Raw genomic sequence first — 21259 nt, 5'->3', positions numbered from 1 at the left:
AAAATATAACAGTATCTGAATTCAAGAAAGCATGGGATAAACGGGATAGAAGAGCTCTGAGGGAGTGTTAGGGAGTGTAAAGGTGAAATTGGTTGTGAATGGGCAGACTAGATTGGCCACACGGTCTATTTTTGCCATCATAATTTTCTGTTTCAATACTTCTAATTGAATGTATGTTCACAGGTTTTGCCGGCTACTTTAGAACTTCGCCATACAAACCATGGATTCTGAAAATCTTGCCAGTTTCCGTGCTCCTGTTTTATCCAGCTAAGTAACTTTTGGCTAAAATCCTAGCCAGAGAAGTCAGGGATAGGCTGGTAGCATCCAGGGCAAAGCAAATGTTATCTGGCTAACTTAGCCAATATTCAGCATTATCTAGCTTGTTTAGCTGGATAAATCTCAGACTGAATCTGAACAGTCCTAAAGTTATCCAGGTTCATGTATCCAGATAACTTAACACATAACCAGTTATATTCAAAACATAGCTAGCTAAATATATTTAAAAAATAAATCTTCCAGGCTTACAGGCCTTCAGCCTTTCCTTCCCAAAATATTTAAACAAAATTATGGTTAGTACCCGATCCCCCTCTCAACCCCCAACATTTAAAGAAAATGATTCTGGCCATCGCGACCTAGACTGTCTCTTTCCCATCCCTCCACAATATTTAAAGCAAAGTCACTGAGTCCCCTCCTGCCTTCCACTTCACCCTCCCCATCCACCTACAACCACAACCCCACTTTCTCAGATCCCCTCAAATCCCAGCTGGGAGTACAATACCGTCTTACCTACTCCTGCTTTTAAGACTTTGACAGCAATGCTTGTCAGTGTATGCTTCCAGTATTACTGTCAGAGCAATGCTGGAAGTCATGGGGGGGATGTAAGAGTGTAACATGCCTCTAGATGGAGCTTGGTGAGTCTTGGGGGATAGGAGGGGGCTCGATGTGTGTGTGTGTGTGTGGGGGGGGGAGTCTTGGTGTCTATGGGCCACATCTTTTTTTCATTTTTGGGGCTAAGGTGGTTGGAAGGGGGATTGGGTGCTACCCCACATTTTCATTCAAGTATTTTGTGGGTATAAGGGGCTGGGGGATTGGTCCTGAAGGCCAGGAAACATTTTTTTTTTTTTTTTTTTATTACCTGGCTCTATTCTGTATATAGCTGAGTAGGGTTAAACTTATCCAGGTAACCTTGCCAGATACTTTTAAACCTTCCTGTTAGGTTTAAAATTATCCAGGTAAAGTAGCCTGGATAACTTTAGATGAGATCTGTCTTGCTAAATCTATAAGTTATCCAGCTAGCTTTAGCCAGATAACCTCTCCGCTTGCTGCTTTTCTAAATTTTGACCTCTGATGTCACTAGCAGGTACTTAGCAGATTGCTCTATAATAAAAAAAATAAAGGCATGTAAAGCAAGGAGCCATACGGTATAGAAATTGCACAGACAACAACTTTTTTGTGCACATTACATAGTATTTTATACATCCAGGTCACTCCTGCCATACACCTGTTCCCTTAACACCATGACGCATTAATGTCTTCCCCAACTAAAGCACCATCATTATTACAACTAACCACCTTACATCATTCAATCTTGCCTATACAAAGTAGCATTGATTAGAGATGTGCTTCGGGTAAACATTTCGTGTCAGGCTTCATTTCAGGGCCCCCCGCGGGAATTTTGTTTTTCCCATTGTTCAGGGTTTGTTTTTCGGGGGCCCCGATTTTTGGGTTAGCGCGCCCTAACGGGGGAGTTAGCATGCACTACTGAGAGTTAGTGTGTGCTAACTCCCGTTAAGGCGCGCTAACTCAAAAATGAATTTTTCCCAAAATTTCGGAAAAAATTAAATCGTTTTTTGGTTCTCCCAAACCATTCCGAATTAGGCAATTTCATTGAAATTGCCTAATTCGGGAAAAATGATTGCACATCCCTAGCATTGATGTTTGCAAAGATCATGAAAATCTGACTTAGTTATTAATTTCCTTTTGCCACTTTTCTGTTACCATTGTTTTCCCAGAGCATTTTGTATAAAGTTATAGGGTAGCCTACTTCCTTGACAGGTTTCCTATGAAATGTAAAGCAGATTGTTGAAACATTTATGCATTTATTTATTGATAGATATTTAATTATCTGCCTTTTGAGTAACAAGGAAGAGTTACAATAGAACAATATCAAAATAATTTACAATATATAACAATGTTTACAATAAGAGCAAATAATTCTACCATGATCATTAAAACCATCCCAGTATAAATATATACATCAAATACAATTTTTAACATCCTCCCGTCCCATAGATAATAATATCTATTTAATTCTATTTGGATTTAGAAGCCTGTTTAAAAAGCCAGCCCTTTAAAACTTTACAGAAGTTGAGATCATCTTTATCTACCCGAATCCAGTAAGGCAATTGTTTCCAAATAGAAAGTACTGCCCATTTAAAAGAAGAGGAACGCGTGAAACGTATTATTATTTCCAAGTTTTTATTAATACCTTTTACAAGCAGTGTCTTTAACTATATAATTTTATTTAGGAAAGGATGGGTCTGCTCTCCTCCTTGTGATACTCATGCCAAAGAAATTACATTTCCCAAATGGGACATATCAGTGGTAATAAACAGTAACATTGTTTTGTAACAGATTTTTTTGTGTGAAAGATAATAGCCCCTCTGATTCTCAGTAGTTTGAGCAACATTAGTTCAGAGTCTATAATGCAGAGGATTGAATAAGTATTGGTTACCTCCAGATCATGGAAAAAGACAACTATTTTCTTCAGTAAAATGTCAAATATAATAAATTTGTGAAAGACCATTCATAGCATATACAAGTGTAACATTTCTCTACAGCAGCTGTGATAATTTCTTTTCTCTTTTTCAATGCAAGGTCATACATTACCATAACTAAACACATTTTTAGGTGTAAGACCTTAAATTAATGTATACAATCAAGTTTTATCTGTGGATAGAGATACATTGCATGTATTGTTTTATAGGCCAGCATATAAATACACCATTGTCATGCTGTGATCCTGAATGAAACATCCTATATATATATATATATATATATATATATATAAGTTCATACAAGCAGGATCACAGATTATAAAGTATCAGTTTCCAGTAGTTAACTGTGAAAAACCCCATAACTGGTTTTACAACTAGTGTTTAATTGGAAAGCTGATTCAATCGAGGTGTAATTACATCATTGCATTCTGTAAACATGTTTTAAAGCATTAAAAATAAATTTTAAACAATGGATTCCTTATCTCTGTCAGGATATATTTTATAGTCTCTAAATTCATCACTTTTGCTAGAATCTGCCATTTTGTCCTCGGTAAGGTCACTAGTGGCTCTTGTGACACTGTCATAAGATGGTGGAAAAGAGGTGGAGGAAATTGATTCTGCCTTGTCGAAATGTCTACCATAGTGTTCATTCATCATAAATGCAATAAGACCTTCCTTTTCTGGGGCTTCCTCTTCAATGATGTTGCAATCACAAGTTCTATGGCGATACAAAAAAGAGGCCTGTTTCATGGAACGGTGCAGTAAGTGCCTCCTATAGGCCCTCTGAATTACAGCAGCAGAAACATCTTCTTGTTTCCGTCTCAGAGTGGTTGTAATTGGTTCATAAGAAATCTTGGAGGGATTAGCAGCCATAAACTTTTCCTCCATCTGTATTTTAAGAGTATCCATCTCCTTAGATTCTCCTAGAACCCGTGTTGTGAAAGCAAATAAAATGTCCAGGCAGTGGATCCTGTCTCCATTGACCATAGGAAGGTCCATTGCTATGAGTTTAATCTTATTTGGTTTTGGTATCCGTAAAGGTTCTGCCAGAGAATCTGCAAAATCTGAAAGCACCGCATACTCAATGAACTGAGTTGCTTCAGGATCAAACTTCTCCCAGACTTCATAAAACATTTCAAAATCATCTTCACCAAGAGGTTCTGTACTTTCCTCAGTTGCAACGCTGAAGTTTTCTAAAATAATAGCGATGTACATGTTTACAACAATAAGAAATGATATAATAATATAGCTGACAAAAAATAAAATCCCTACTGAGGGGCTTCCACAGTCCCCTTTGCCAGAATTTCCAGCAGTTGGATCACAATCTGGAGGTCCGCTGTTTAATATTGGATTGAGAAAACCATCCCATCCAGCTGATGTTGTGATTTGGAAGAGACAAATCATGCTATTGCCAAAGGTTTCAAAGTTGAACATATTATCAATCCCACTCTCCTTCTTTACATGGGCAAAGTTAGCCATTCCAAAAATGGCATAAATAAACATGACAAGGAAAAGCAGAAGTCCAATATTGAACAAGGCAGGAAGTGACATCATTAAGGCAAAGAGAAGAGTTCTAATTCCTTTGGCGCCTCGTATAAGTCGAAGGACTCGACCAATCCGTGCCAAGCGAATGACTCTGAATAGCGTAGGAGAAACAAAATAGTTTTCAATGATGTCCGAAAGCACAAGTCCTTTAGGAAAAGAAATAAATAACAAATTAGTAATGAGGTAAAAAAACTGCTATATTTGGTTGTCATTATAGCTCACTGTGTGTTGTATGATGCCTTGTGAGATAGCCAGGTTTGATTTTTGAGCTGTTTGGGCTGAAAATGCTATAGAGGAAATATTCACAGCTCCTGCAGACAGAGAGTCCCAGTCATTGCACAACAGCAACATCTACTGATCAGGGTGCATGTGTTGCAGTCTGTGAATCCTAGCCAGGGATTTTTATTGTTATATCTAGGCTATACAATGGGAGGAGGGAGTGCTATACTGGAGAGAATCCAGTATAGCAATCCCCCCCTGCATACCCCTCCATGCTTCCCCCGTCCACAAGATTTATGAATAATTGTGAATAATTACCTAAGATTAACCCACAGCCGAGCTTAATCTAGCTGATTTTGTATCGCTGTCTTTTGTTTTCATTGACTATTTTATCACTCTTCAGTTGTTATCGTTTTAAAATATCTTTCCTGTCCTCCAGCTCCCATGTTTTTCGCTCCCTGTTTGATGTAACTTTTTACCTTCTATATAGTTGTTAATTGGTTTCCCCTGTTCTATTGTAAACCGGTACGATAAGACCGCATCTTGAGTATCGGTATAGTAAAAGAATTTAAAATAAATAAATAAATAAATAAATAAATAAATAAATAAAATAAATAGATCCAAACATAGTTGCAAAAGAAAGCTTATGGTGCCATAGCCTTAACAATAGCAGTTGGTTCTGATTGAGTTGGAAACCCAAAGGAGCAGGAGAAAACTGCCACATTAAACTCAAAGAACAAGATTTTCACATTCACACAAGCAACTATCCTGACCCTGATCTTCCAAAAATCATGAAAAGAATCCAAACTGATTAATATCTTTATAAAGGATGTATGAGAGAACTATTGAGACATCTCCCCCCAAATGAAACTCATTCAAAATACTTTCATAGCACTGGATACAGATGATTTGAAAAAAAACAACCCATTGGAAATGTTAACAGTTGAAGAAAAATTCCACTTCACACAAAATCTAAAGGCACTGTCTAAAGTTCACACCAGAAAATGTCTACTTATGAGAGACTCTATTATTATCAGATGCATTAAATTGGAGTCGCATTTGGAGGTAAACAAACATGCCTCCTGAGACTTTAGAAGAAAAAACGGATTCTTAGTATTATAGTAGAAGGAAGAGATTCTGATATTGATGTCATAGTCTGCTTGAAGACTAATGACTTGGATGGAAAGCAACTGGTGTAATATAAACCCTCCCCAGCCATCTCACCAGCAAGCTCTGCAAACAATCAAAGCAATCCATCAAAACCAGTGAGGCTGCAACACAAACATTCGGCAGTCTTGTTTCCTATTGTTTTGCTGAATGGTATTTGGCCACTACTAACCTGCTGGCACCAACCCGGTTGCCTTCTGGTGAGTTGTGGCTTGCTAGTACTAATCCAGCTACTTCATGGTCTGTTGTGTCTCTAGGTTTCCTCAACCTCTCAAACCCATTCCTTCCATTACGTATCTCCAGTGTTCATTACAAGTGCCAGTCTACACCATCACCACTGTACTCGATTCCAGGTTTTGTCATAGTTTTTTATTCTCACAGTCTCATTTTTAATTCAACATTCAGGCCCTCTTCCATTTCTTTCCATCAAGTTTTGTTAACATTCATATGGCCACCAAAGCTAAGAGGCTACAGTCTAAAAACATCCAGCCACCCTGTGCTCCTTGATATCTGGGTTTTAACAATGGACTCTCCTTACATATTAACAGCCTTCTTGGAAGCCTGAAGCAGTGGTATTGATGAAGTAACTACTGCACCATGCAGGTTACTCCAGCCTGATGTAGTTATATCACCGTAATTAGGGCTGTTTGATAGAATTAACTAGCACAGAGGCAGGCAACGCCGGTCCCAGATAACAGAAAGGCCTGGTTTTCAGGATATCCACAATGAATATGTTAAAGATATATTTGCATGCACAGCCTCCACTGTATGCAAATATATTTCATGCATTTTCACTGTGGATATGCTGAAACCAGACCTATTTGTGGCACTCCAGGACCAGAGTTCCCTACCCCTGAACTAGCAGCTGGGTCTGTCTAGTGGGCTGCAAATACAATAAGTAGAAGTCTTAACAGAAGTGCCAGTAATCACATAGCTGGGTCTCTATGACAGGCTATAAAGGAGACCAAATATTCAAGCTATTTAACTTAGCCTGCAATAATAGAATTAGCTACAGTAGCAGCCGGGTGGCTGCAAGTATAGCAGCCGGGTGGCTGCAAGTATAGTAATAACTAGAAGCCATTGCTAGCATAAACACAGGGATTTATGTTGCTGGGTCTGTCTGGCAGTATACACAAAGGACCAGGGAAGTTGGATGTTTGGTATTGCTAGTTATTGAAACTATTACAAAGTTTTGTGGTTTGACATAGAAAGAAAGGGATATTAGGTGTGTACAATATTGGAAATAATGTAGGCGCATCTATCCCAGGTGGTAGAATACAAATGAGGAAAACAAGCTATCCTGTGTAAAGCATGGTATCTCATTCTGTATGTCCTTAATAGCATGGACAGGAATATCTAGACAGACTGGATGACCAATTGTTTTCTTTTTTTCTGCCATTATTTACTGTTATTATAGAACAACTACAAAATAACTTCTAAACTTCTAACTTAAAATGGACAAATTAATAATAATAAGACAGATTTGTCAAGGAGTTTATTTGTAATACAAGGCAGTAGGAGGGCAATTTTCAAAGACATTTCTCTTGGAAACACAGTACCAGCAGAAACGGATTCTTTGAAAATTCCTTACCTGCATGTAAGGGGAGGCGTTCCTGGGGACGAAGTCTGGGCAGGGTTAGCATTTATGTGCTTGATTTTAAGAAGTGCACCTGTAAATTTCCAAGGTAAAAGTGCCCACACAAACAGCAGGCGCAACTATGTGTGCCTACTTTTTCTGACTCTGTTCTCAAAGGGAATTTTTTGCCCTTTAAAAAGTGAAGTAAATCCTATGGATAAAAAGTACTTGCAGACTTTGCACATCTGTACACATTTTGAAAGTTGTCATCTAAAAGGTTAATTTTTAGGGATTCATTTCATCAATAAACATGACAAAGGAGAGACCTAAAAAGATTTACCTATAGATTTACAATTTCTTTAAAAACATCTATGCAAATAACAACTGTAACTATCACATGTCGAAATATAATGTATAATCTTTCATAGATTGAAGGCATAATATATTAATAGACCAAAGCATAAAACCTCACATCATATTATACAACCAAATATAACATGATATATATACTCCATTCATTCACATAGCATAACTATTTATTTACTAATATGCAACCTAGATCTTATTAACATATATAACCCCCATAATAACACTGAAATGATATGATCCTGGTATCTTCTGAGAATCAAGAGACATTTAATCTTCTTTAATTATATCCCAGAAATTAAGAAGGACCTATCTTCTTCATATGTTCTTATGTTCTCATTTTGCCCAATACACAGGGAACAATTCTCCAATATGTTTTCTTCTTGCTATATGGGACCTTATCTATAAAACAAATAACCTGGACAGTCGTGACAACTCATTGCAAGATGCCCCCCGCCTTACAACGAGGGGGGGGGGGAGGCCATGTACACTCCGGACACCTTACACAATACAAGGACCTTTCAAAGAACAAGAGTCAGACATGGGACTGAAGGAAAACAGGCTGCAGCTTTATTGCAATAACTACAATATAAGGAAGTCCTAGGAAGCCAAACCATAACAGAGAGTTCTAGCCAATTATCCACAGGCAGGCAGTGTATTAACTCTGGACTGTGAGGTTCACTGAAGTCAAGCAAAGTCCTGTCTACAATAAGCCTGGGTCTTGGCCATGGCCCCGGCATCAGAGCCCTGTCTCCAGACTGAGCTGTGGTTTCAGGCCTGGGCCCATACCCTGGCCTAGTCTGAGGCCTAGGCATCAGGCTTGGGTCGGACATCAGGACTGGGCCTGGGTTGAGGCCCCAGCGTTGGGACCCATACTCTGGGTCCTCCCACGCAAGGCTTCGGTCAGGACCTAGGCCTTGATGGTGTATCGGGTAAGTGGGGACCAGAGGATCATAGCCCCAGCATTTTTCAGGTGGCTGGGAGGCCTTGGGAGGCCCCTTTTTCATTTTTTGTCCTATTTTTTTTGGGGGGGGGGGGGAGGTTATGTTTGATTTGTTTTTTTTTTACACGAATGAAACAAATCACACATTCCATCAACCGAAATTTGTGGTAAAAAAAAACCTCTTGAAAATAAAACGAAAAACAAATAATAAATTTTCCCTGCATATCCCTATAACAGAAATGCTGGCAGGGTAAGATAGGTTGTGATTAACCTATATTTATCTGGCTCTTTCTTTGGAACTGTTTCAAGGGGTGATACAACTATGTCAGGAAAAAGTTGACACAGGAACAGGCAGTTCTGCTCCAACATTTTCCCTCACTACAGATTCAAACCGAGTCGCAGAAAGCACGTTTCTGCAAGCTGATGTGACCAGAGGACCCTGGTATGGGATTTCAAAGTTCTCTTTAAAGCCATCATGCAGAGCAGTGGCATCACGCTGGCAGAATGTGACAGACATGCGAAATGAAAATAACATAATCAATCAGCTCAAAAAAACAGAAAAGGTTCCTAGGAAGTGCAACATAGCAAAGGAGAAAAATTGGAAAACTATGACTACAAATGCTCGCAGTTTGGGCATTAAAATCCCAGACCTCCAGGCCTTAATGGTGGAGGCAGACTTGGACACTGTTGCTGTCATGGAGACATGGTTCACGGATTCTCGTGACTGGGATACGGCCATACCAAGCTATAACTTATTAAGGAATGACTGAAAGGACAAAAAAGGGGGAGGAGTAGGACTTTATCTCAAAATAATATCCAAGCAACTGAAATGCAAGGAAAGTGGGGTAGACAAGAAGCATTATGGGCCATCCTAAAAAAAGATGATGGTGCATCCATTTTTACTGGAGTGCTGTACAGGCCTCCGACTCAAATAGAAGAACTAGACAGAGATCTGATCAAAGACATTGTAAAGGTAGGAAAGAAGGGGGAAGTGTTGATTGTTGATGACTTTAATCTGCTGGACTTGGACTAGAGAATCTCTTTTGCAGAATCTAACAAAAGCACAAAGTCAGGCAGAGGAAAGGATTGCCAAAGAGATAAAGGTGACAAAAAATGTATCAGATATATCAGAGAAAGGACAAAAGTACACAGTGGTATATTTAAACTGAAAGGTGATGCATTGTCCTTTCGCACCGAGGATATCTCCCCAAGGCCTTTTGCCCAGGAGGGAAGGGCTAGGTAGGCCATCATAGTGGGTGATTCGATTATTAGGAATGTAGACCGCTGGGTGTCTGGTGGACGTGAGGATCGCCTGGTAACATGCCTACCTGGTGCGAAGGTGGCGGACCTCATGCCTCACCTAGATAGGAATTTATACAGTGCTGGGAAGGAGCCGGCTGTCATGGTACATGTGGGCACCAACATAGGAAAATGTGGGAGGGAGGTTCTGGAAGCCAAATTTAGGCTCTTAGGTAGAAAGCTTAAATCCAGAACCTCCAGGGTAGCATTCTCTAAAATGCTCCCTGTTCCATGCGCAGATCACCAGAGGCAGGCAGAGCTCCATAGTCTCAATGCGTGGATGAGATGATGGTGCAAGGAAGAGGGATTCAGTTTTGTTAGGAACTGGGGAACCTTTTGGGGAAGGGGGAGTCTCTTCCGAAGGGATGGGCTCCACCTTAACCAGGGTGGAAGCAGACTGCTGGCACTAACCTTTAAAAAGGAGATAGAGCAGCTTTTAAACTAGAACAAAGGGGAAAGCCAACAGTCGCTCAGCAGTGAATGGTTCGGAGAGAGGTATCTTCAAAGGATACTAATGATGCATTAGAATTAGGGCATCCCGACAGTGAGGTTCCAATAATAAGAAAAGTAGTCCAAGTGCCTGTAACTAAAAACTCACCTGAGCTAAAAAATTCTACCTTATCCCTATCAATTAAAAGCAGAATGAAAATACAAACAAAAAACAAACATAATTGCCCCCCTTCCCTTCTCCCTGTAAATAGCCACCCAATTTACCCCCCCCCCACCCCACCCCATCCTGTGTAAATAGCTCCTCTTATCACGCCCCCCTTTTTTAACTATTGCCTCGGGCTCCCGGTTAGAGCCCACTCTAACTCTTGTTTTGCTGGTTACCCACCCCCACCTCCCCGTTCTATGTATTTTCTACCTGCTGTTATAATGTAAACCGATATGATGTGTATTTTTATGTCGGTATAGAAAAACTGTTAAATAAATAAATAAATGTTTGTATGCTAATGCCAGAAGTCCAAGAAGTAAGATGGGAGAATTAGAATGTATAGCAGTGAATGATGACATAGACTTAATTGGCATCTCAGAGACCTGATGGAAGGAGGACAACCAATGGGACAGTGCTATACCGGGGTACAAATTATATCGCAATGACAGAGAGGAGCACCCGGGAGGCGGTGTGGTGCTTTATGTCCGGAGGCATAGAGTCCAACAGGATAAACATCCTGCATGAGACTAAATGCACAATTGAATCTTTATGGGTAGAAATCCCTTGTGTGTTGGGGAAGACTATAGTGATAGGAGTATACTACCGTCCACCTGGTCAAGATTGTGAGACTGACAGTGAAATGCTAAGAGAAATTAGGGAAGCTAACCAAATTGGTAGTGCGGTAATAATGGGAGACTTGAATTTCCCCAATATTGACTGGGTAAATGTATCATCGGTACATGCTAGAGATATAAAGTTCCTAGATGGAATAAATGACATTTTTATGGAGCAATTAGTTCAGGAACCGAAAAGAGAGGGAGCAATTTTAGATCTAATTCTCAATGGAGCACAGGACTTGGTGAGAGAGGTGGTGGGGCTGCTTGGCAACAGTGGGTGGTGGGGCCGCTTGGCAACAGTGATCATAATATGATCAAATTTGAATTAATGACTGGAAGGGGGACAGTAAGCAAATCCACAGCTCTTGTCCTAAACTTTCAAAAGGGAAATTTTGATAAAATGAGAAAAATTGTTACAAAAAAATGAAAGGAGCAGCTACAAAGGTAAAAAGTGTGCAAGAGGCGTGGTCATTGTTAAAAAAAATACCATCCTATAGGCACAGTCCAGATGTATTCCACACATTAAGAAAGGTGGAAAGAAGTCAAAACGATTACCGGCATGGTTAAAAGGGGAGGTGAAAGAAGCTATTTTAGCCAAAAGATCTTCATTCAAAAATTGGAAAAAGGATCCAACAGAAGAAAATAGGATAATGCATAAGTGTTGGCAAGTTAAATGTAAGACATTGATAAGACAGGCTAAGAGAGAATTTGAAAAGAAGTTGGCCGTAGAGGCAAAAACTCACAGTAAAAACTTTTTAAAATATATCCGAAGCAGAAAGCCTGTGAGGGAGTCATTTGGTCCGTTAGATGATCGAGGGGTTAAAGGGGCATTTAGAGAAGATAAAGCCATCACGGAAAGATTAAATGATTTCTTTGCTTCGGTGTTTACTGAAGAGGATGTCGAGGAGGTACCCGTAGTGGAGAAGGTTTTCATGGGTAATGATTCAGATGGACTGAACCAAATCACGATGAACCTAGAACATGTGGTAGACCTGATTGACAAAGAGTAGTAAATCACCTGGACCGGATGGTATACACCCCAGAGTTCTGAAGGAACTAAAAAATGAAATTTCAGACCTATTAGTAAAAATTTATAACCGATCATTAAAATCATCCATTGTACCTGAAGGCTCCAGGGGTGATCCGGGAAACTACAGACCAGTTAGCCTGACTTCAGTGCCAGGAAAAATAGTGGAAAGTGTTCTAAACATCAAAATCACAGAACATATAGAAAGAAATGGTTTAATGGAACAAAGTCAGCATGGCTTTACCCAAGGCAAGTTTTGCCTCACAAATCTGCTTCACTTTTTTGAGGGAGTTAATAAACATGTGGATAAAGGTGAACCAGTAGATGTAGTGTACTTGGATTTTCAGAAGGTGTTTGACAAAGTTCCTCATGAGCGGTTTCTAGGAAAAGTAAAAAGTCATGGGATGGGTGGCGATGTCCTTTCATTTATTTATTTATTTATTTATTTATTTATTTATTTAAATGCTTTTAAAATATACCGACATTCATAGGACATATCATGCCGGTTCACAATCAACATTGGAAAGGCGGAAGAGGAAATTACAAATAACAGGGAGGGGGGAGGTGGAGCAGGAAAGGAAAAAGGAGAGGATGGGGGCCAGGTGACAGCAAGCGCAGAAATTACGGGAAGGAGAAAGGTAGTGAAGTGCTAGGAGAGAGAGAAAATTGATAGGAACTGTGTTAAAAACTGAATATAAAATTAACAAATTTACAAAATCAGCAATTCCATATGATGGATTCATGGATTACAAACTGGCTAAAAGACAGGAAACAGAGAGTAGGATTAAATGGACAATTTTCTCAGTGGAGGAGTGGACGGTGGAGTGCCTCAGGGATCTGTATTGGGACCCTTACTTTTTAATATATTTATAAATGATCTGGAAAGAAATATGACGAGTGAGGTAATCAAATTTGCAGATGATACAAAATTGTTCAGAGTAGTTAAATCACAAGCAGGTTGTGATAAATTGCAGGAAGACCTTGAGAGACTGGAAAATTGGGCATCGAAATAGCAGATGAAATTTAATGTGGATAAGTGCAAGGTGATGCATATAGGGAAAAATAACCCTTGCTGTAGTTAACGATATTAGGTTCCATATTAGGAGCTACCACCCAGGAAAAAGATCTAGGCATCATAGTGGATAATACTTTAAAATCGTCGGCTCAGTGTGCTGCAGCAGTCAAATAGCAAACAGAATGTTAGGAATTATTAGGAAGGGATTGGTTAATAAAACGGAAAATGTCATAATGCCTCTATATTGCTCCATGGTGAGACCACACCTGGAATACTGTGTACAATTCTGGTCGCCACATCTCAAAAAAGATATAGTTGCGATGGAGAAGGTACAGAGAAGGGCACCAAAATGATAAAGGGGATGGAACAGCTCCCCTATGAGGAAAGGCTGAAGAGGTTAGGGCTGTTCAGCTTGGAGAAGAGACGGCTGAGGGGGGATATGATAGAGGTCTTTAAGATCATGAGAGGTCTTGAACGGGTAGATGTGAATCGGTTATTTACACTTTCGAATAATAGAAGGACAAGGGGCCATTCCATGAAGTTAGCAAGTAGCACATTTAAGACTAATCGGAGAAAATTCTTTTTCACTCAACGCACAATAAAGCTCTGGAATTTGTTGCCAGAGGATGTGGTTAGTGCAATTAGTGTAGCTGGGTTCAAAAAAGATTTGGATAAGTTCTTGGAGGAGAAGTCCATTAACGGCTATTAATCAAGTTTACTTAGGGAATAGCCACTGCTATTAATTGAATCAGTGGCATGGGATCTTCTTAGTGTTTGGGTAATTGCAAGGTTCTTGTGGCCTGGTTTGGCCTCTAGTGGAAACAGGATGCTGGGCTTGATGGACCCTTGGTCTGATCCAGCATGGCAATTTCTTATGTTCTTATGATACTACCATAAGCTTGCTGGGCAGATTGGACGGACTATTTTGTCCTTTTCTGCAGTCATATCTATGTTTCTATGTTTATGTTTCTATGGTGAAGACACAAAAGTGATGCAACATTTTGAACAAAAAGGGCAAGAGAAAAATTTCAGAAAAGAATTGAAATGTATGCCCCCTCTTATGTCACTAGAAATTGGTGAAAATATTCAGAAAAGTATAGAGAACGTGTTTCATCTATACGTCTCCTCCTAACAGATAGGCATGCAAACTGCAAATGATATAATAATGACCCTAGATTAAGAGACTAAGGAAAAGATGATATTGCAAGAATTTCCTGGCATAAGACTGGTCTAGACTCCCACCACTGTTATCTTCAAAACTTGGTGTGGCCTTTCAGAGAATTGAGGCATTACTTATTGGAATAAATAGCAAATCTATCTTTCTGTTATGACCTTGAGGAATCCCTTTCAAATGTTCCTAACTAAATTGATATAAAGAAACAGACTATAATCTGATTGGCTTGTAATTTCTGGTCTTACTTGAAATTTTCTGGTTATTACTTTCATTATTTTTGGCAAAATTATTATTCTTATAGCTAAGACCCTTCCTCTCGCACATTCCCTTTAAAAATTATTTCATAGGGAATACAAAATAATTAATGATTTTCTTTGAAGACCAAATGTAGAGGCTTAAAAATAAAACAAGGGTCCAAATTAATTTCAGCTAATCATGTTCAAAAAGACCCAATGTATACTTTTCATAACAAATTTTATAGGGGTTTTTTTGGAAAAATGAAAACATTTTTTAATAACATTAATTTCATAAAGACCACATATGTAATTGTAAACATAAATTACTGATTACAATTCCAACATATTGCACATCTACCCATACATATACCAGAATCCCCCCCCGCAAAAAAAACACTAAACAAAAAATATAGAAAATATTAATGTGATTAAACTCAATATAAACAAGGGTCAATATATATTCGTGTGCTAGATCACTTTTCCAATTCCCTACATCAGGCCCATGTTTCGCTGTAGAGCAAACAGCTTCTTCAGAAATGATCCAATTGGATATTTACAATATATTACGGGGTGGTTTAAATATAAAGGTGTTTAGGGTGAAACTATTTGAATTCCTGTATGAAAGACATTCGGTTGTTCCAGCTTTGTACTTATAGTGCCTAAGGTCCATAAATCCCTTAGGGAATCGCCTGGACAACTAGCTGTATCAGATTTGAGGTCACTGTTTGAGCCTAAGGGGGTCATTTTCCAAGGTGTTATTTGCATGGGACACGCCCCCTCATGCGTTACCACTGCGATAATGAAAATGAGGCCCTAAATTTAAATATGTGGATGATATCTTACAAGCACAAGTTTGTCATACTGCTTCATATATTTGTTATTCAGCAGATCTTATTATCCACTTACATGGGATTTCAGATCTATGTTCTGAATGGTGTTTGGTGACTGGGGATATTATGTCGTTATATATGAATATACCTCAGGATCAAGCTTTATCTATTGTCAGCCAAGTCGTAAGACACAGACAGTTCCCAAGAAGTGTCATTTACTTGAACAATTGGTCACTATAGCTTTGAGGAAGAGTTTCTTCAAATTTGGGGATCGTTTTTTTTCATCAAATTAAAGGTATTCTGATGGGGTCTTCTATGGCCCCCATCGGTAGTCTGTCTGTATGTAGATTTATTTGAACGGTTGCATATATATACTTTGGTATATTGGCATAATGTTAGATTATGGCAGAGGTTTATTAATGATGTATTCTTTGTTTGGAAAGGCACATTACAGGTGCTCCACATTTTTTATGGTATGGATTAATACTGTAAACTCCAATCTTCAGATTCATTTTCAGTACCATCAGATAGAAATTGTGTTTTTTGATCTTATGATATCAAAAAAAGACAATCAATTTACTACATCCATCTTTAGAAAGGAGACTGATAAGAACACTATCTTCCATTATTCAAGTTTTCATCCTAAGTGTTTAAAAGACAATATCCCGATTGGACAGTTTTTATTTTTAAGATGCATATGTTCCTCGGTTCAAGAATTTAAAACTTAATCAGTGACACTATCACAACGTTTTGAGGCAAGGGTTATAAACACCAGCTCTTCAGGAGAGCATATAAATGAGCCTTATATGCTAATAGGGATAATTTATTGATTATGGGTCAAAGTGAGCCATTATCCCAGTTTGTCTGTACCATCCCGTTTTCAGAAATTTCAGGGGATACGGAAAACATAGTATGGAAACATTGGCCTTTGTTAAGGGAGGACCCTAAATTTGTTGAATGCCCTGTGGTTTTGCATTTAAAAAGAATAAATCTTTGCGGGATCAACTGACATCAGCAATAAAAGTCCAAGGAGAGGAATTGTCCCTTCTTTAGGGGCAATATACTTGTGGTACATGTTCTGTGTGCCAGCATGTATTACAAGTTAATGAATTTTGTCATAACCATTTAAAACATCTCTATACATTAAGAGTTAGATTTGATTGTGCTAGGTGTCAGGTAATATATGTGATTGTTTGCCCTTGTTATATAGGGCACCAACATACTTTGAACTACCTTTGTTTTCTTGTACTTTGCCGGATTGCAAATGCAAAAAGAACAATTATTTATTTTTCTATGGTCTAATCCTATGGATTAAATTGCAATATTGAATGGAATGCATTTTTGTGATTTATGGCTGATTTTCTATGATATGTAGTTTTTTTTTTTAATATATATATAATCTATATAAAGTTTTTGCAACATGTTGGAACATGTGAGCATTTTTTTGGTATTGAGTTGACAGTGAAAGGGAGGAGTTGATGTTTAAACTGTTGGGACTGATTGAGCCACACGTGTGTGGCATTTTTTGTGCCAAGAAGGCAATATTTCCCTACGATGGTGGTGAAGTATGAAATAAATTAATTAGCATGATAGTTGATTCATTTATATTTATATTCATCACCCTCCTGTATATTTTGCTTTTGAAAAATTGTATGAGTCAGTTTAATATGTGTATTGTAAAGTTTTACTAGTATTTTTAGTAGTTATTGAGATAACTTACAGCTCGTTGTTGAACTTAGGGAATTGATGCCATGGCCATAGGTGATTTGGACCACATATGTAGGTGATTCTGAGGAAATAATGTAAACATCAATGGAGTTGTGGTAAATGGCTATGCATGTGGTAAGCAGTTCCTGATGACATGATATGAGAATATTGATATTTATATGTTTTGTGGGATTTAGTTTTATGAATATTTTTTTACTTATATTACACATTAAAGAATTTTGAAATGACAACTATGATATGTGTACTTACCGATTGGAGTTTTTGGAGGAGTAAGAGAAGTGGCATTTAAACTGCATGCCTTAATCTCAATATTGGGTTGATATTAATGAAGAAAATCACAAGAAAAATCCCCTGAAGAAGCTGTTTGTTCTACAATGAAACTTGGGCCTGATGTAGGGAATTGGAAGAGTGATCTAGTACATGAATGTATATTAACCCTTGTTTATAATGAGTTTAATCACATTTATATTCAATAGCACAGTACATATTAGTATTGGTACAGCGTTTAGCTGGAGGTTTTTTTAGATATAGTTAATTGGAAAAGTGAATCAGTATACAAATAGACCCTTGTTATTTTGAGTTTCAGTATAGTTTATTTAATAGCGTAGTGCATATTAGAGTTGTAACAGCGTTTGTGCTGGCGGTTTTTAGATATTTTGCATGTTTAGAGTTGTAACAGTGTCTAGCTGAGGGATTTTAAAAATTCATTAAAATTTAAATTGAATGCTAGCATTTTTTGTGTTCAGATTATAGTATTTTTATTTTGTTTCTTATGTTTTTGTAACTATTATCATTTTATTTTCTATATTTTGGCCCGGATTTTACAAGCCCTACATGCATCGGGCCTATTTTATAAGGGCCTGGCGATGTGCATAAAGCCCCGGGACGCAACTAAGTCCCGGGGATTTACAAAAGGGGAGGTCTGGGGGCAGGGCAGGATGGTCTGGGGCGAGGCAGGGCCAGAGGCAGGCGCAGAAGGCAAATTAAAATTTTGGGGGGTTTAGGATAGGATTGGGGGGGGGATAGGTTAGGGGAAGGGTGGGAAGGTTAGTTTAGGGGGAAGGGAAGTTCCTTGGGCGTGGCCTGGGAGGGAATGGGGGGAGGCCGTGGGTGTCGGCGTGCGCAAGATGCACTAGTGTGCACCCCCTTGCGTGCATGCAAGCACGTGCAAGTTATAAAATTGGGCGTACATGTGTGCACGCCAGGTAGCATGCACACATGTATGCCCGCATGTACATTTGAAAATCTATCCCTTTGTGTTTAGTTTTTTACATTTTTGTTTTTTTGGTGGTATATGTACATAAGAACATAAGAAAATGCCATACTGGGTCAGACCAAGGGTCCATCAAGCCCAGCATCCTGTTTCCAACAGTGGCCAATCCAGGTGCAATATGCTGGAATTGTAATCAGCAATTTATGTGTACAAATATATATGTAGTCTTTATGAAATTAATTTTCTTAAAACATTTTCATTTTTCTAAAAACAACTATAAAATGTATTATGAAGAGTATATATTGGGTCTTTCTGAACACGATTAGCTTTCTTTGAAGACTACCAAAAACATACATTTCTGTCTTTTCATTCTAAATATTCTATCCTTGCCAATGTAATATTAATGTTTATGTGTGCTAAGCTCCTTCTCTCAAAATATATTTAAATTTAGGTTTTACATATTTTTTTCAGAAGGGAAACAGATTACTAAATTACAATTGTATTGATCATTTGCTCATCCAGTTGCTTTCATGATGAAAATATATATAAAATGCGAGAAATTTAATGGTCTCAAATTCACATTAATACCAACTTTTCCAATTCTTAGAAAATATGGGCAGGATTTTAAAAAGCCTACGCGCGTAAATCCATTAGATTTACAAGCGTAGGTGGGATTACACGCACCGGGCCGATTTTAGAAAAGCCCAGTGATGCGCATAAAACCCCGGGACGCACGTATGTCCCAGGGCTTCAAAAAAGGAATGGGGCTGGGCGATCCAGGGGTGGGGCGGGGCGAGGTGGGGCCAGAGGCCTCCGGCACAGCGGCCATTTGCCGCTGTGTCAGAGGATCACATGCCGGCAGGCAGGCACAACAGGTAAAATAATGGTCAGGGGGGTTTAGGATAGGGCTATGAGGCTAGGGGAAGGGGAAGGGAGCTTAGGTTAGGGGGTTGTGAAGTTCCTTCCGAGGCCGCTTGTGCTGTTTCAGAACTGGATACAACAATCAAGCAGCCAGAAAATAATCGATATTTCTTACCAGAATAACATCGCAAGCACAGTTTTTAAAGTACCATCATACACGTACTTTTTCCACACATGTACTTTGGGTCATATCTAATATTTGATCCACATCGTTCATATCTCAAAAATTTTTTTATGACTTTTCTACTGCAAGTAAAAATCACTTCCCTTAATTCTTAGGTGTAGAATCAAGTCACTGAAGAAGACCCAACATAAAGCTATGTTTTGAGGCCAAGCAGCTCTGTGTCAGGGGTATTAGTGCTACCACGTTGTTGAAGCAAAACTTTAAAGGCTTGCGTTACTGGCTCAGCATGGCTAGGGGGCGGGAGGTTTAGGGGAAGGGGAAGGGAGGTTAGGTTAGGTTAGGGGGTTGGGAAGTTCCCTCCCAGGCCGCTCAGAAATCGGAGTGGCCTGGGAGGGAACGGGGGAAGGCTGTGCGCGTTGGCGTGCACAAGTTGCACAATTGTGCACCCCCTTGCCTGCACCGACCCCCATTTTATAACATGCGTGCACCTGCATGCGCATGTTATAAAATTGGGTGTCCATGTGCGCGCGCCATGTAGCGCGCGCACATGGACGCACATGCGCAACCTTTTAAAATCTACCCCTATTTTTATTAAAATTTCATGCTTTTTCTTTTGTTTCCTGAATTCTCTGTTGTTCTCCATTTTCTTTATGTCAAGGTGTCTTGATGTATAATGTTTTAAAAATTACAAAAAAAAGTTTAAAAGTTAGATCTGCTTGATAGCAGGTCTAAAGTTAGTCAGATATAACTTATCCGGTTAGCTAGAACTTATCCGGGTATACTCAGCACCATAGCAGAGCCGCTGAATATCTCTTCTAAGTTATATCGGGCTAAATTAGATAGCCGGATATCTTTGAATATTGGGGCCATAATGTATTTAAAAAACAAACATACTTCAGATGTTCAGTTCTAAACAGAGTCGAAAAAACTGAATGCACCAAGAATAAGATATAATACCATAATGCCATGCTGAGCCAATCAACAATCAATTAAGTTGTATATGCAAATACTAATGAACTGAGTTTTATTTATTTTTCTAGCTGAATTTAAAAGACCTTTGCCCTGAATTTCATACACAATTTATATGGTTTTTTGATCTTCAAAATTGCCTGTACTAAAATGTCAATATGGCAGTAATAGTTTTTTACTTTCAAAAGATTTGTGTATCCTTGATAAAACTCCTTGAGGCAAACTGCATAGCACAACCATGGTTAAAACCCTAACATTAGCTATAAGACTGTGTCAGGCTTCCATATAGCATGGGATAACCTGCACATAGCAGCCATTGCTACAACCTTAACATCAACAACACAGGGAGGTTGATATTGAAAAGCAATTTAGGCGCATAACTGGCATATTCAGCCATTTATCTGGCTAACTTCTAGTACAACAATTAGTTATATGACTAGAATTTAGTTGGATAAGTGGGGGGCATTTTGAGGGTGAGTGGGATGTGTTCTGAGGAGGAGAAGTCTTAGCTGGATAAGTTATCTAACGTCGATATTCAGAATTAGCTGGATAACTTATCTAGCTAGCTCTGGTCAGGCCATAGACCTGTCCTAAAGTTAGCTGGGTATTTATTGGTGTGACTGTGCCACTGAATATATCCTACTATTTAGCCGGGTAGCAGCACAGATAGTAAATTTATCTCTAACAGAAGGTCACCCCTCTAAAGCTAGCAAAACAGCTTCAGTTCGTCTGATTCTAAAAAATAAAAATAACTCTGACAATGCCAATATATTAGTTAACTACCAACCAGTTTTGTCATTGCCATTTCTGTCTTAAGTAATTGAAAAAGTAGTATATTTTCAATTAAATGATCATCTA

At 38.8% G+C, this 21259-nt stretch overlaps 1 protein-coding gene across 13 annotated transcripts in view; it reads right to left on the bottom strand.

Annotated features, from left to right (window-relative positions):
* Window positions 1–2461: 2461 nt before the first annotated feature.
* Window positions 2462–21259, bottom strand: part of LOC115084076 (sodium channel protein type 5 subunit alpha-like) — a 1049386-nt gene continuing 1030588 nt past the window's right edge. For all 13 annotated transcript variants that reach the window (XM_029588401.1, XM_029588411.1, XM_029588408.1 and 10 more), the window contains one exon: window positions 2462–4468. In XM_029588401.1, coding sequence (XP_029444261.1) covers window positions 3240–4468 — 1229 coding nt within the window. In that variant the 3' untranslated portion in view covers window positions 2462–3239. The remainder of the gene's footprint in view (window positions 4469–21259) is intronic.

The sequence above is a fragment of the Rhinatrema bivittatum genome, chromosome 2, assembly GCF_901001135.1.
Source record: "Rhinatrema bivittatum chromosome 2, aRhiBiv1.1, whole genome shotgun sequence".
Classification (NCBI taxonomy): domain Eukaryota; kingdom Metazoa; phylum Chordata; class Amphibia; order Gymnophiona; family Rhinatrematidae; genus Rhinatrema; species Rhinatrema bivittatum.
The sequence above is the reverse complement of the archived record's forward strand: the minus strand, read 5'-3'. Positions and strand labels throughout refer to the sequence as shown.